This window comes from Liolophura sinensis, unplaced genomic scaffold, assembly GCF_032854445.1.
Source record: "Liolophura sinensis isolate JHLJ2023 unplaced genomic scaffold, CUHK_Ljap_v2 scaffold_14, whole genome shotgun sequence".
Lineage (NCBI taxonomy): Eukaryota > Metazoa > Mollusca > Polyplacophora > Chitonida > Chitonidae > Liolophura > Liolophura sinensis.
Genome location: NW_027017953.1, coordinates 738,214 through 753,757, shown reverse-complemented (window position 1 = coordinate 753,757; position 15,544 = coordinate 738,214). Strand labels below are relative to the sequence as shown.

General features: G+C 44.7%; 1 protein-coding gene across 3 annotated transcripts in view; it reads left to right on the top strand.

Annotated features, from left to right (window-relative positions):
* The window catches only part of LOC135481234 (solute carrier family 4 member 11-like), a 91,785-nt gene extending 76,653 nt beyond the window's left edge, over positions 1 to 15,132 (top strand). For 2 of the 3 annotated variants that reach the window (XM_064761064.1, XM_064761063.1), the window contains 6 exons: positions 2,639 to 2,745; positions 3,298 to 3,466; positions 5,451 to 5,624; positions 6,071 to 6,266; positions 12,742 to 12,911; positions 14,002 to 15,132. In XM_064761064.1, coding sequence (XP_064617134.1) covers positions 2,639 to 2,745; positions 3,298 to 3,466; positions 5,451 to 5,624; positions 6,071 to 6,266; positions 12,742 to 12,911; positions 14,002 to 14,068 — 883 coding nt within the window. In that variant the 3' untranslated portion in view covers positions 14,069 to 15,132. Of the gene's footprint in view, positions 1 to 2,638; positions 2,746 to 3,297; positions 3,467 to 5,450; positions 5,625 to 6,070; positions 6,267 to 12,741; positions 12,912 to 14,001 lie in introns of those variants that run through there. The other variant, XM_064761066.1, reaches the window with a different exon arrangement.
* Positions 15,133 to 15,544: the final 412 nt, after the last annotated feature.

Genomic DNA, 15,544 nt, shown 5'->3' with positions numbered 1-15,544 from the left:
TGATTCCATCAGTGTGTATGATGTGATTGTCTGATTCCATCAGTGTGTATGATGTGATTGCCTGATTCCATCAGTGTGTGTGATGTGATTGCCTGATTCCATCAGTGTGTGTGATGTGATTGTCTGATTCCATCAGTGTATGTGATTCCATCAGTGTGTATGATGTGATTGTCTGATCCCATCAGTGTGTGTGATGTGATTGCCTGATTCCATCAGTGTGTATGATGTGATTGTCTGATTCCATCAGTGTGTATGATGTGATTGTCTGATCCCATCAGTGTGTATGATGTGATTGTCTGATTCCATCAGTGTGTATGATGTGATTGTCTGATTCCATTAGTGTGTGTGATGTGATTGTCTGATCCCATCAGTGTGTATGATGTGATTGTCTGATTCCATCATTGTATGTGATTCCATCAGTGTGTATGATGTGATTGTCTGATTCCATCAGTGTGTATGATGTGATTGTCTGATTCCATCAGTGTGTATGGTGTGATTGCCTGATTCCATCAGTGTGTATGATGTGATTGCCTGATTCCATCAGTGTGTATGATGTGATTGTCTGATTCCATCATTGTATGTGATTCCATCAGTGTGTGTGATGTGATTGTCTGATCCCATCAGTGTGTATGATGTGATTGTCTGATCCCATCAGTGTGAGTGAGTGAGTGAGTGCTTGGGGTTTAACGTCGTACTCAACAATTTTTCAGTCATATGACGACGAAGGAATCATTAGGGTGCATGTACGTGTAATGTGCCTCCTTGATGCAGGACGGATTTCCACCGCTCTTTTATTTAGTGCTGCTTCACTGAGACGACTTACCGAAGGCAAGTAAGCCGCCCCGCCCGAGCCATTATACTGATACGGGTCAACCAGTCGTTGCACTATCCCCTTCATGCTGAACGCCAAGCGAGGAAGTTACAACTTCCTCTTTTAAAGTCTTAGGTGTGACTCGATCAAGGATTGATCCTGGATCTACCGGTCCCAAAGCGGACGCTCTACCAACTGTGCTATCCGGGCCGGTGCCCATCAGTGTGTATGATGTGATTGTCTGATTCCATCATTGTATGTGATTCCATCAGTGTGTGTGATGTGATTGTCTGATTCCATCAGTGTGTATGATGTGATTGTCTGATTCCATCAGTGTGTATGATGTGATTGTCTGATCCCATCAGTGTGTATGATGTGATTTTCTGATTCCATCAGTGTGTATGATGTGATTGTCTGATTCCATCATTGTATGTGATTTCATCAGTGTGTGTGATGTGATTGTCTGATTCCATCATTGTATGTGATTCCATCAGTGTGTATGATGTGATTGTCTGATCCCATCAGTGTGTATGATGTGATTGTCTGATTCCATCAGTGTATGTGATCCCATCAGTGTGTGTGATGTGATTGTCTGATTCCATCAGTGTATGTGATTCCATCAGTGTGTATGATGTGATTGTCTGATCCCATCAGTGTGTATGATGTGATTGTCTGATCCCATCAGTGTGTATGATGTGATTGTCTGATTCCATCAGTGTGTATGGTGTGATTGTCTGATTCCATCAGTGTGTGTGATGTGATTGTCTGATTCCATCAGTGTGTATGATGTGATTGTCTGATTCCATCAGTGTATGTGATTCCATCAGTGTGTATGATGTGATTGTCTGATCCCATCAGTGTGTATGATGTGATTGTCTGATCCCATCAGTGTGTATGATGTGATTGTCTGATTCCATCAGTGTGTATGGTGTGATTGTCTGATTTCATCAGTGTGTATGATGTGATTGTCTGATTCCATCAGTGTGTATGATGTGATTGTCTGATTCCATCAGTGTATGTGATTCCATCAGTGTGTGTGATGTGATTGTCTGATTCCTTCAGTGTATGTGATTCCATCAGTGTGTATGATGTGATTGTCTGATTCCATCAGTGTGTATGATGTGATTGTCTGATTCCATCAGTGTATGTGATTCCATCAGTGTGTATGATGTGATTGTCTGATTCCATCATTGTATGTGATTCCATCAGTGTGTATGATGTGATTGTCTGATTCCATCAGTGTGTATGATGTGATTGTCTAATTCCATCAGTGTGTATGGTGTGATTGTCTGATTCCATCAGTGTGTATGATGTGATTGTCTGATCCCATCAGTGTGTATGATGTGATTGTCTGATTCCATCATTGTATGTGATTCCATCAGTGTGTATGATGTGATTGTCTGATCCCATCAGTATGTATGATGTGATTGTCTGATTCCATCAGTGTGTATGATGTGATTGTCTGATTCCATCAGTGTGTATGATGTGATTGTCTGATTCCATCAGTGTGTATGATGTGATTGTCTGATTCCATCATTGTATGTGATTCCATCAGTGTGTATGATGTGATTGTCTGATCCCGTCAGTGTGTATGATGTGATTGTCTGATTCCATCAGTGTGTGTGATGTGATTGTCTGATTCCATCAGTGTGTATGATGTGATTGTCTGATCCCATCAGTGTGTATGATGTGATTGTCTGATTCCATCAGTGTGTATGATGTTATTGTCTGATTCCATCAGTGTGTATGATGTGATTGTCTGATTCCATCAGTGTGTATGATGTTATTGTCTAATTATAATTAGATGTCTGATGGTAAATGTTTCAGGCCATTCCTGAACGCAGGCAGACGGGAGATCCTGGCTGACTACGCATTGCCCACGGCAGTTCTCATCATGTCTGTGATTGGCTCTGTCATCTTCCGTGACATCCAGAGTGAGGATCTCTTTATCATCATCAGATTACCATACCATCTGTCCCCGTCTTCCCGCTCCCACTCAGGTGTTTTGTGCAGGGTCTGATCAGGGTCTGGCAAAAATCAGAGAGAATCAAGCATGTTTTAGGCCCCATGTATTTGTAAACTTTACTCCTGATTTTCATTTAAATCCATATAATGCTGTCAATGAAAAATACTTTTTATCCGTTGACCTTTGAACTATTAAAGAAATGAAGAATAGGCTTAAAAAGGGAATTCAGAATGCTGGATATAAACTTATATGTAACACAGAAACCCCCACCCACCACCTCCCACCTCGAGATGTGTTTCTGCTAAATAAAGACAATGTGGCACGATGTAGAATGAAACATTTAATCTGGCATAAATGAAAGCATGAAAGTAGGTGCCTTTTGAATGTCACTCATTAGGGCCACTGATGTGGTAGATTTTGCTTCCAGAATGTAAAGTCTCTGCAGTAATCCTTCATTTGCATATTCAATATAATAGACATGTAGTATAATCTGGTTACATCTGGTTGTATGTGTTTGTAGTCAAGCCCTTCAGCTACAACCCTGATGAAGAACTCTTTGTGGTAGCCCCGCTGCACACCCTGCCCCCAGCGGCCTGGGTGGCGGCTGCGGGACTGGGCTTCAGCCTCTCACTGCTGTTTTTTATGGATCAGAACATATCCAGTGCTTTGGTCAACACACCCGCCCACAAGTAAGTATAATAGCTTATGCTTACATGTACTTTATAAGCCACAGTTATCCAAATGTCAGGTACAAGTACATTTTATGTACTATATTTGTATTATTTATATTTAAATTTGTGTTCTTACCTATAGCCACAGTACAAACCAAAACTTCTAAATGACTTACCACTGGCTGGCCACTAGCACACCACAGGCTGGCCACTAACACACCACAGACTGGCCACTGACACACCACTGGCTGGACACTAGCACACCTCTAGCTGGTCACTAGCACACCACCGGCTGACCACTAGCACACCACAGGCTGGTCACTAGCACACCATTGACTGGCCACTAACACACCACAGGCTGGCCACTAACACATGGCTGACAGGCCAATAGCACCCCACTGGCTGGCCACTAACACACCACAGGTTGGTCACTACCACACCACTGACGGGCCACTAACACACCACAAGCTGGTCACTATCACACCATTGGCTGGCCACTAGCACACCTCTGGCTGGCCACTAGCACACCACTGGCTGGTCACTACATACCACTAGCCGGTCACTAACACACCACTGACTGGTCACTTGCACACCACTAGCTGGCCATAAGCATTCCACTGGCTGGCCATAAGCATACAACTAACTGGCCACTAGCACACCAGTAGCTCACCAATATTGTACTACTAACACACCATTAGTACACCACTGGCAAACCAATAGCTGGCCATGAGCACAACGCTGCCTGACAACTAGCTCACTGTTAGCAAACCATTAGCCAGTAGCTAACCTCTAGCACACTACACGTTCAGTTTTAGGTCATAATTAGTGGGTTTGCATTCAGAAAAACTCGTTCACTGATAGCATACTAGTAGCTAACCTCTAGCACACCACAAGTTCAGCTTTAACTCATGATTAGTGGGCTAGCATTCCAAAACATCAGTTCACTGCTAGCACACTAGTAGCTAACCTCTAGCACACCACAAGTTCAGCTTTAGCTCATGATTAGTGGGGTAGCATTCCAAAACATCAGTTCACTGATAGCACACCAGTAGCTAACCTCTAGCACACCACAAGTTCAGCTTTAGCTCATGATTAGTGGGCTAGCATTCCAAAACATCAGTTCACTGATAGCACACTAGTAGCTAACCTCTAGCACACCACAAGTTCAGCTTTAGCTCATGATTAGTGGGCTAGCATTCCAAAACATCAGTTCACTGATAGCACACCAGTAGCTAACCTCTAGCACACCACAAGTTCAGCTTTAGCTCATGATTAGTGGGCTAGCATTCCAAAACATCAGTTCACTGATAGCACACCAGTAGCTAACCTCTAGCACACCACAAGTTCAGCTTTAGCTCCTAATTAGTGGGCTAGCATTCGACACCATTACTGTTTCACTGTTAATAGTCTTTCTCAGCTGATGGTTACTGTAGTGGACTTCACAGGCCATTTGTCAGCCGGCTAGTGTCACACTACTGGTATTCACGGGATAGCTTGTGGTTTACTCTAACATTCCATGCTTATATAAGTGTGTTACTAAGATATTACACATATATCTTTACACTAGATCTGTGATTCAAATACCACGTTTATCTGTATTGAAGATACTTGTGGCAGGTTGTTCAGAAGTGTATTAAAAATTAAACCCAGTTTAAGTCTTAATACCATTCTTGTCCTGTCTCAGAACCAAGGGCAATTTAGTCCAGACTAAAGGTAATACAGCGATTAACCATTAATACATTATTGAACAACTGGGCCCTGGTCCCTGGTCCCAAATGAAATACAACACCTGTATCAGGTGAGATCAAAGTCTATACATAAAAAGTGTGAAAATACATGTACCTGTAGCTTCTCACATGTGGCCTTACTGAACATGGTAAATTTTGACAGTTTATGAATTGCTGAAGTTTAATGTACTTTCATTAACTAACAGTGTATGCTACACTTTCTTAATTACTTTACCTCTGTTCTCTCACCTGTATGGATTGTGTTTTGTTCGCAGGTTAAAGAAAGGCGCAGCCTATCACTGGGACCTATTTGTGGTAGCTGTGATTAATGGTTTCCTGTCGGTGTTTGCCTTTCCCTGGGTGCATGCAGCGCTGCCTCACTCCCCACTGCACGTACGTGCCCTGGCCGACATAGAAGAGAGGGTAGAGCAGGGACATGTCCAGCAAATGTAACCTCACCTACTGTCATTGTAGTATATCTAAGCTGACCATATCTAAACTGACCATGAATCACCTCTCATTCCTTCTATCTTTGCTCGATCATACAGCCCATGATTAGTAGGCTAGTGGTGCGGTCATACATCACTTGAATGGCCATATGCTAGCAAGCTGTCAAAATTCATTTATTGTGAAAGCTTTTTCTCTGGTTTTGTCTCCAATGCAACTTCAAAGCACGAGCGATTATAGTTAAACTTTATGGGTAGATATATGAGTTGACTACCAGTATTAAAGTGGTTTTGCTTTTGACCAGTATAAACCTGAATCTTAGTCATGCCATTTTGTTCATGAATATATTCAATAGTTTACCGATTTTTTTGAAGGGATGATATGAAAGTGTATACACATTAGATGAACAGACTGACCAATTCTGCTACTTTACATATTTTACTCGCAGAGTGGTGCGTGTGCGTGAAACCCGGCTGACAGGTATCATCTCACATGTGATGATTGGTCTGTCAATGCTCATGTTGCCATACCCAATGTCGTACATTCCTCGCCCCGTTCTGGACGGCCTCTTCCTCTACGTGGCCATCACTGCCTTATTTGGTAATCAGCTGTTCGAACGGATCCTCCTGCTGGTCACGGAACAGGTATATTTGCACATTTATATAGCTCTGTTATTAATTGGTTTCTTCCTCTTTCTCTGGCTGTTTTTCTCCTCTCTTGCTGGTTTCTTTTTCACCCTCTAGCTTGTGTCCTCCTCACTCTCTGGCTGTTTTTTCTCCTCGCCCTCAGACTGCTTTCCTTTTCACTGTCTAGCTGGTTTCCAACCACCCTCTGGCTGTTTTTTCCCTTTATTCTCTGACAGTTTTTTCATCTCACCTCTGGCTGGTTCCTGTTCACTCTGGCTGTTTTTCTCATCTCCTTCTGACTGGTTTCCTCCTTACCCTGTGGCTGGTGCCCTCATCACCCTCTGCGGGATTTATTCCTCTGTTTCTAACTAGTTTCCTGCGCTACCTCTGGTTGGTTTCCTCGCTTACCTCTGGCTGGTTCTCTCCTCACCTTCTGACTGGTTTCCTCCTCATTTTCTGGTTGTTTCCTCATCACTGTTTGGCTGGTTTTCTTATCACCTTCTTCCTGTCTTTTTTCCTCACTCTGTAGCTGGTTTTCTCTTTAGCCTCTAGCTGGTTTTCTCTTCATTTTCTAGCTGGTTTCCTCCTCACCATCTGGCTGGTTTTTTCCTCTCCCTCTGGTTGATTTCCTCCTCACCATCAGGCTGATGTCTTTGTCTCCCTCTGGTTGATTTCCTCCTCACCATCTGGCTGTTTTTTCCTCTCCCTCTGGTTGATTTCCTCCTCACCATATGGCTGGTTTTTTCCTCTCCCTCTGGTTGATTTCCTCCTCACCATCAGGCTGATTTCTTGGTCTCCCTCTGGTTGATTTCCTCCTCACCATCTGACTGGTTTCTTTGTCTCCCTCTGGTTGATTTCCTCCTCACCATCTGGCTGGTTTCTTTGTCTCCCTCTGGTTGATTTCCTCCTAACCATCTGGCTGGTTTCTTTGTCTCCCTCTGGTTGATTTCCTCCTCACCATCTGGCTGGTTTCTTTGTCTCCCTCTGGTTGATTTCCTCCTCACCATCTGGCTGGTTTCTTTGTCTCCCTCTGGTTGATTCTCTCCTCACCATCTGGCTGGTTTCTTTGTCTCCCTCTGGTTGATTTCCTCCTCACCATCTGGCTGGTTTCTTTGTCTCCCTCTGGTTGATTTCCTCCTCACCATCTGGCTGGTTTCTTTGTCTCCCTCTGGTTGATTTCCTCCTCACCATCTGGCTGGTTTCTTCCTCTCCCTCTGGTTGATTTCCTCCTCACTATCAGGCTGGTTTCTTTGTCTCCCTCTGGTTGATTTCCTCCTCACCATCTGGCTGGTTTCTTTGTCTCCCTCTGGTTAATTTCCTCCTCACCACCAGGCTGGTTTCTTTGTCTCCCTCTGGTTGATTTCCTCCTCACCATCTGGCTGGTTTCTTTGTCTCCCTCTGGTTGATTTCCTCCTCACCATCTGGCTGGTTTCTTGGTCTCCCTCTGGTTGATTTCCTCCTCACCATCTGGCTGGTTTCTTTGTCTCCCTCTGGTTTTTTTTTTTTTTTTTTTTTGATTGGTGTTTTACGCCGTACTCAAGAATATTTCACTTATACGACGGCGGCCAGCATTATGGTGGGTGGAAACCGGGCAGAGCCCGCCTAAACCCACGACCATCCGCAGGTTGCAGGCAGACCTTCCTACGTACGGCCGGAGAGGAAGCCAGCATGAGCTGGTCTTGAACTCACAGCGACCGCATTGGTGAGAGGCTTCTGGGTCACTACGCTGCGCTAGCGCGCTAACCGACTGAGCCACGGAGGCCCCCGTCTCCCTCTGGTTGATTTCCTCCTCACCATCTGGCTGGTTTCTTCCTCTCCCTCTGGTTGATTTCCTCCTCACTATCAGGCTGGTTTCTTTGTCTCCCTCTGGTTGATTTCCTCCTCACCATCTGGCTGGTTTCTTTGTCTCCCTCTGGTTAATTTCCTCCTCACCACCAGGCTGGTTTCTTTGTCTCCCTCTGGTTGATTTCCTCCTCACCATCTGGCTGGTTTCTTTGTCTCCCTCTGGTTGATTTCCTCCTCACCATCTGGCTGGTTTCTTGGTCTCCCTCTGGTTGATTTCCTCCTCACCATCTGGCTGGTTTCTTTGTCTCCCTCTGGTTTTTTTTTTTTTTTTTTTTGATTGGTGTTTTACGCCGTACTCAAGAATATTTCACTTATACGACGGCGGCCAGCATTATGGTGGGTGGAAACCGGGCAGAGCCCGCCTAAACCCACGACCATCCGCAGGTTGCTGGCAGACCTTCCTACGTACGGCCGGAGAGGAAGCCAGCATGAGCTGGTCTTGAACTCACAGCGACCGCATTGGTGAGAGGCTTCTGGGTCACTACGCTGCGCTAGCGCACTAACCGACTGAGCCACGGAGGCCCCCGTCTCCCTCTGGTTGATTTCCTCCTCACCATCTGGCTGGTTTCTTTGTCTCCCTCTGGTTGATTTCTTCCTAACCATCTGGCTGGTTTCTTTGTCTCCCTCTGGTTGATTTCCTCCTCACCATCTGGCTGGTTTCTTTGTCTCCTTCTGGTTGATTTCCTCCTCACCATCAGGCTGGTTTCTTTGTCTCCCTCTGGTTGATTTCCTCCTCACCATCTGGCTGGTTTCTTGGTCTCCCTCTGGTTGATTTCCTCCTCACCATCTGGCTGGTTTCTTTGTCTCCCTCTGGTTTTGTTTTTTTTTTTTTTGATTGGTGTTTTACGCCGTACTCAAGAATATTTCACTTATACGACGGCGGCCAGCATTATGGTGGGTGGAAACCGGGCAGAGCCCGCCTAAACCCACGACCATCCGCAGGTTGCTGGCAGACCTTCCTACGTACGGCCGGAGAGGAAGCCAGCATGAGCTGGTCTTGAACTCACAGCGACCGCATTGGTGAGAGGCTTCTGGGTCACTACGCTGCGCTAGCGCGCTAACCGACTGAGCCACGGAGGCCCCCGTCTCCCTCTGGTTGATTTCCTCCTCACCATCTGGCTGGTTTCTTTGTCTCCCTCTGGTTGATTTCTTCCTAACCATCTGGCTGGTTTCTTTGTCTCCCTCTGGTTGATTTCCTCCTCACCATCTGGCTGGTTTCTTTGTCTCCTTCTGGTTGATTTCCTCCTCACCATCAGGCTGGTTTCTTTGTCTCCCTCTGGTTGATTACCTCCTCACCATCAGGCTGGTTTCTTTGTCTCCCTCTGGTTGATTTCCTCCTCACCATCTGGCTGGTTTCTTTGTCTCCCTCTGGTTGATTTCCTCCTCACCCTCAGGCTGGTTTCTTTGTCTCCCTCTGGTTGATTTCCTCCTCACCATCTGGCTGGTTTCTTCGTCTCCCTCTGGTTGATTTCCTCCTCACCATCAGGCTGGTTTCTTTGTCTCCCTCTGGTTGATTTCCTCCTCACCATCTGGCTGGTTTCTTGGTCTCCCTCTGGTTGATTTCCTCCTCACCATCTGGCTGGTTTCTTTGTCTCCCTCTGGTTGATTTCCTCCTCACCCTCAGGCTGGTTTCTTTGTCTCCCTCTGGTTGATTTCCTCCTCACCATCTGGCTGGTTTCTTTGTCTCCCTCTGGTTGATTTCCTCCTCACCATCTGGCTGGTTTCTTCGTCTCCCTCTGGTTGATTTCCTCCTCACCATCAGGCTGGTTTCTTTGTCTCCCTCTGGTTGATTTCCTCCTCACCATCTGGCTGGTTTCTTGGTCTCCCTCTGGTTGATTTCCTCCTCACCATCTGGCTGGTTTCTTTGTCTCCCTCTGGTTGATTTCCTCCTCACCATCAGGCTGGTTTCTTTGTCTCCCTCTGGTTGATTTCCTCCTCACCATCTGGCTGATTTCTTTGTCTCCCTCTGGTTGATTTCCTCCTCACCATCTGGCTGGTTTCTTTGTCTCCCTCTGGTTGATTTCCTCCTCACCATCAGGCTGGTTTCTTTGTCTCCCTCTGGTTGATTTCCTCCTCACCATCTGGCTGGTTTCTTTGTCTCCCTCTGGTTGATTTCCTCCTCACCATCTGGCTGGTTTCTTTGTCTCCCTCTGGTTGATTTCCTCCTAACCATCTGGCTGGTTTCTTTGTCTCCTTCTGGTTGATTTCCTCCTCACCATCTGGCTGGTTTCTTGGTCTCCCTCTGGTTGATTTCCTCCTCACCATCAGGCTGGTTTCTTTGTCTCCCTCTGGTTGATTTCCTCCTCACCATCTGGCTGGTTTCTTTGTCTCCCTCTGGTTGATTTCCTCCTCACCCTCAGGCTGGTTTCTTTGTCTCCCTCTGGTTGATTTCCTCCTCACCATCTGGCTGGTTTCTTTGTCTCCCTCTGGTTGATTTCCTCCTCACCATCTGACTGGTTTCTTTGTCTCCCTCTGGTTGATTTCCTCCTCACCATCAGGCTGGTTTCTTTGTCTCCCTCTGGTTGATTTCCTCCTCACCATCTGGCTGGTTTCTTGGTCTCCCTCTGGTTGATTTCCTCCTCACCATCTGGCTGGTTTCTTTGTCTCCCTCTGGTTGATTTCCTCCTCACCATCAGGCTGGTTTCTTTGTCTCCCTCTGGTTGATTTCCTCCTCACCATCTGGCTGGTTTCTTTGTCTCCCTCTGGTTGATTTCCTCCTCACCATCAGGCTGGTTTCTTTGTCTCCCTCTGGTTGATTTCCTCCTCACCATCTGGCTCGTTAATCACTCTTCCTCCTCTCTCTTTTTATTTCTGTTTTGTCTCCTTCTCTCCCACTGGCTACTTTTCCAGTCTGCCTATCCAACAAATCTCTACATACGGATCTTCTCATTTGATAACTCACTGTGCTTGTGTTTCTATCCCCAGACTGCTTATCCACTGAACTACTACATACTATTCTGCCTCAGGTGACTAACTATGCTTGTGTTTCTATCCCCAGTCTCACTATGCTTGTGTTCTATCCTGAGTCTGTCTATCCACCAAACTGCAACATACACCTCTCTCTCTCAGTTGACTTACTATGCTTGTGTTTCTATCCCCAGTCTGTATATCTACCAACCCACTACATACGGCTCTCTCTCAGTTGACTCATTCTGCTTGTGTTTCTATCCGCAGTCTGCCTATCCACCAAACCATTACATACAACTCTCTCTCAGCTGACTCACTGTGCTTGTGTTTCTGTCCGCAGTCTGCCTATGGAACAAACCATAACATACAGCTCTCTCTTAGTTGACTCACTATGCTTGTGCGTTGATCCTGAGTCTGTCTATGCACCAAAGTGCAACATACACCTCTCTCTCTCAGTTGACTCACTATGCTTGTGTTTATATCCCCAGTCAGCCTATCCACCAAATCACAACATATGGCTCTCCCTCAGTTGACTCACTGTGCTTGTGTTTCTGTCCGCAGTCTACCTATCGAACAAACCACAACATACGGCTCTCCCTCAGTTGACTCACTATGCTTGTGTTTCTATCCCCAGTCTGCCTATCCACCAAACCACTACATACGGCTCTCCCCCTGTTGACTCACTATGTTTGTGTTTCTGTCCCCAGTCTCACTATGCTTGTGTTTCTATCCCCAGTCAGCCTATCCACCAAACCACAACATACGGCTCTCTCTCAGTTGACTCACTATGCTTGTGTTTCTATCCCCAGTCAGCCTTTCCACCAAACCACAACATACGGCTCTCCCTCAGTTGACTCACTATGCTTGTGTTTATATCCGCAGTCTGCCTATCCACCAAACCATTACATACGGCTCTCCCCCTGTTGACTCACTATGCTTGTGTTTCTGTCCCCAGTCTCACAATGCTTGTGTTCCTATCCCCAGTCAGCCTATCCACCAAACCACAACATACGGCTCTCCCTCAGGTGACTAACTATGCTTGTGTTTCTATCCCCAGTCAGCCTATCCACCAAACCACAACAAACGGCTCCCCTCAATTGACTCACTTTGCTTGTGTTTCTATCCCCAGTCAGCCTATCCACCAAACCACAACATACGGCTCTCCCTCAGTTGACTCACTATGCTTGTGTTTCTATCCCCAGTCAGCCTTTCCACCAAACCACAACATACGGCTCTCCCTCAGTTGACTCACTATGCTTGTGTTTATATCCGCAGTCTGCCTATCCACCAAACCATTACATACGGCTCCCCCCCTGTTGACTCACTATGCTTGTGTTTCTGTCCCCAGTCTCCCTATGCTTGTGTTTCTATCCCCAGTCAGCCTACCCACCAAACCACAACATACGGCTCTCCCTCAGGCGACTAACTATGCTTGTGTTTCTATCCCCAGTCAGCCTATCCACCAAACCACAACAAACGGCTCCCCTCAGTTGACTCACTTTGCTTGTGTTTCTATCCGCAGTCTGCCTATCCACCAAACCATTACATACGGCTCTCCCCCTGTTGACTCACTATGCTTGTGTTTCTATCCCCAGTCAGCCTTTCCACCAAACCATTACATACCGCTCTCCCCCTGTTGACTCACTATGCTTGTGTTTCTATCCCCAGTCAGCCTATCCACTAAACCATTACATACGGCTCTCCCCCTGTTGACTCACTATGCTTGTGTTTCTATCTGCAGTCTGCCTATCCACCAAACCACTACATACGGCGTGTACCACAGAGGAAGATTCACCTCTTCACGGGGATACAGTTTGTACAGTTTGTCATCCTGTGTTGTTTTGGATTTTCCCCAATTCCATACATGAAGATGATCTTCCCTATTCTCATTATGTTTCTCATGCCAATTAGGTAAGTCACTTACAATGCCAATTAGGTAAGTCACTTACAATGCCAATTAGGTAAGTCACTTACAGTGCCAATTAGGTAAGTCACTTACAATGCCAATTAGGTAAGTCACTTACAATGCCAGTTAGGTAAGTCACTTACAATGTCAATTAGGTGAGTCACTTACAATGTCAGTTAGGTAAGTCACTTACAATGTCATTTAGGTGAGTCACTTACAATGTCAATTAGGTGAGTCACTTACAATGTCAATTAGGTGATCCACTTACAATGTCAATTAGGTAAATCACTTACAGTGTCAGTTAGGTAAGTCACTTACAGTGTCAATTAGGTAAGTCACTTACAATATCAATAAGTGGCGAGTCACTTACAATGTCAATTAGGTGAGCCACTTACAATGTCAATTAGGTAAATCACTTACAGTGCCAGTTAGGTAAGTCACTTACAGTGTCAATTAGGTAAGTCACTTACAATATCAATAAGGTAAGTCACTTACAGTGTCAATTAGGTAATTCACTTACAATGTCAGTTAGGGGAGTCACTTACAATGTCAATTAGGTGAGTCACTTGCAATGTCAATTAGGTGAGTTACTTACAATGTCAATTAGGTAAATCACTTACAGTGTCAGTCAGGTAAGTCACTTACAGTGCCAATTAGGTAAGTCACTTACAGTGTCAATTAGGTAAGTCACTTACAGTGTCAATTAGTTAAGTCACTTACAGTGTGAATTACGTGAGTCAAGTATAGTATCAATTCGGAAAGTCACTTACAATGCCAATTAGGTAAGTCACTTACAATGTCAGTTAGGTGAGTCACTTACAATGTAAAGCAGGTAAATCACTTACAGTATCAATTAGGTAAGTCACTTACAGTGTCAATTAGGTAAGTCACTTGCAGTGTCAGCTGACTTCTCAAGGGGAGATACGTATTGCTGTGACTTTTAATACACAATGTATGTAGGCAAGTCATGATAATAATAACTTTATCATCCAAAATGTTGTATATTTATTGTTACATATTTTATGAATGTGTTATTAAGATCTTTATTAAATGTTTGTATAAATATTTGATAAATATGTCACTTTTGTCTTGCAGACACAAACTTGTTCCACGTCTAATTGAGCAGAAGTTTTTACGAGCATTGGATGGCCATTCTCACTGAATTCCATGCCCAAACCAACCCAAAGAGAAAGAAATTTGTTTTTATTTTAAGGCTGTGAAACTGATTGTTTATGGTGTGTACATTTGTTATAAGTGTTAAGGAAGTTTTCTCTCATTACTTCTGCTTGTAGACTTATATTAGTATGTTGAGGAAGATTTCTCTAATCACTTCAACTAGTAGGCCTTCTGCAGTATGTAAAGGAAGAACTCTCTAATCACTTCAATTAGTAGGCCTTCTGCAGTATGTAAAGGAAGGACTCTCTAATCACTTCAATTAGTAGGCCTTCTGCAGTATGTAAAGGAAGGGTTCTCTGTTCACTTCAATTAGTAGGCCTTCTGCAGTATGTAAAGGAGGACTCTCTAATCACTTCAATTAGTAGGCCTTCTGCAGTATGTAAGGGAAGGGTTCTCTAATCACTTCAACCAGTAGGCCTTCTGCATATGTAAAGGAAGGGTTCTCTAATCACTTCAACCAGTAGACCTGTTGTACTATGTAAAGGAAGGACTCTCTATTCACTTCAACCAGTAGGCCTTTTGCAGTATGTAAAGGAAGGGTTCTCTAATCACTTCAACCAGTAGGCCTTCTGCAGTATGCAAAGGAAGGACTCTCTAATCACTTCAACCAGTAGGCCTTCTGTGTATGTAAAGGGAGGGTTCTCTAGTCACTTCAATTAGTAGGCCTTCTGCAGTATGTAAAGGAAGGACTCTCTAATTACTTCAATTAGTAGGCCTTCTGCAGTATGTAAAGGAAGGTTTCTCTAATCACTTCAACCAGTAGGCCTTTTACAGTATGTAAAGGCAGGGTTCTCTAATCACTTCAACCAGTAGGCCTTTTGCAGTATGTAAAGGAAGAACTCTCTAATCAGTTCAACCAGTAGGCCTTCTGCATATGTAAAGGAAGGACTCTCTAATCACTTCAATTATTAGGCCTTCTGCAGTATATAAAGGAACGTTTCTCTAATCACTTCAACCAGTAGGCTTTCTGCAGCATGTAAAGGAAGAACTCTCTAATCACTTCCATTAGTAGGCCTTCTGCAGCATGTAAAGGAAGGGTTCACTAATCACTTCAACTGTTGTACTATGTAAGGGAAGGACTCTCTAATCACTTCAACCAGTAGTCCTTCTGCAGTATGTAAAGGAAGGGTTCTCTGTTCACTTCAACCAGTAGGCCTTTTGCAGTATGTAAAGGAAGCTTTCTCTAATCAGTTCAACCAGTAGGCCTTTAGCAGCATGTAAAGGAAGCTTTCTTTAATCAGTTCAACCAGTAGGCCTTCTCCAGTATGTAAAGGAAGCTTTCTCTCCTTACTTTAACCAGAATACCTCCTGGGGTGTGTCAGGAAAGCTTTCTCTGAATACATTAGCCAGTATGCACGTGTGTACTAGTCCATATAAGCAGTCCAAAGAAAGCCAGTATTTATTTTGTTCATAATTAGTGCTTTTGTTATGTGATGAATCCTTGTGTAAATACCAGATCTTC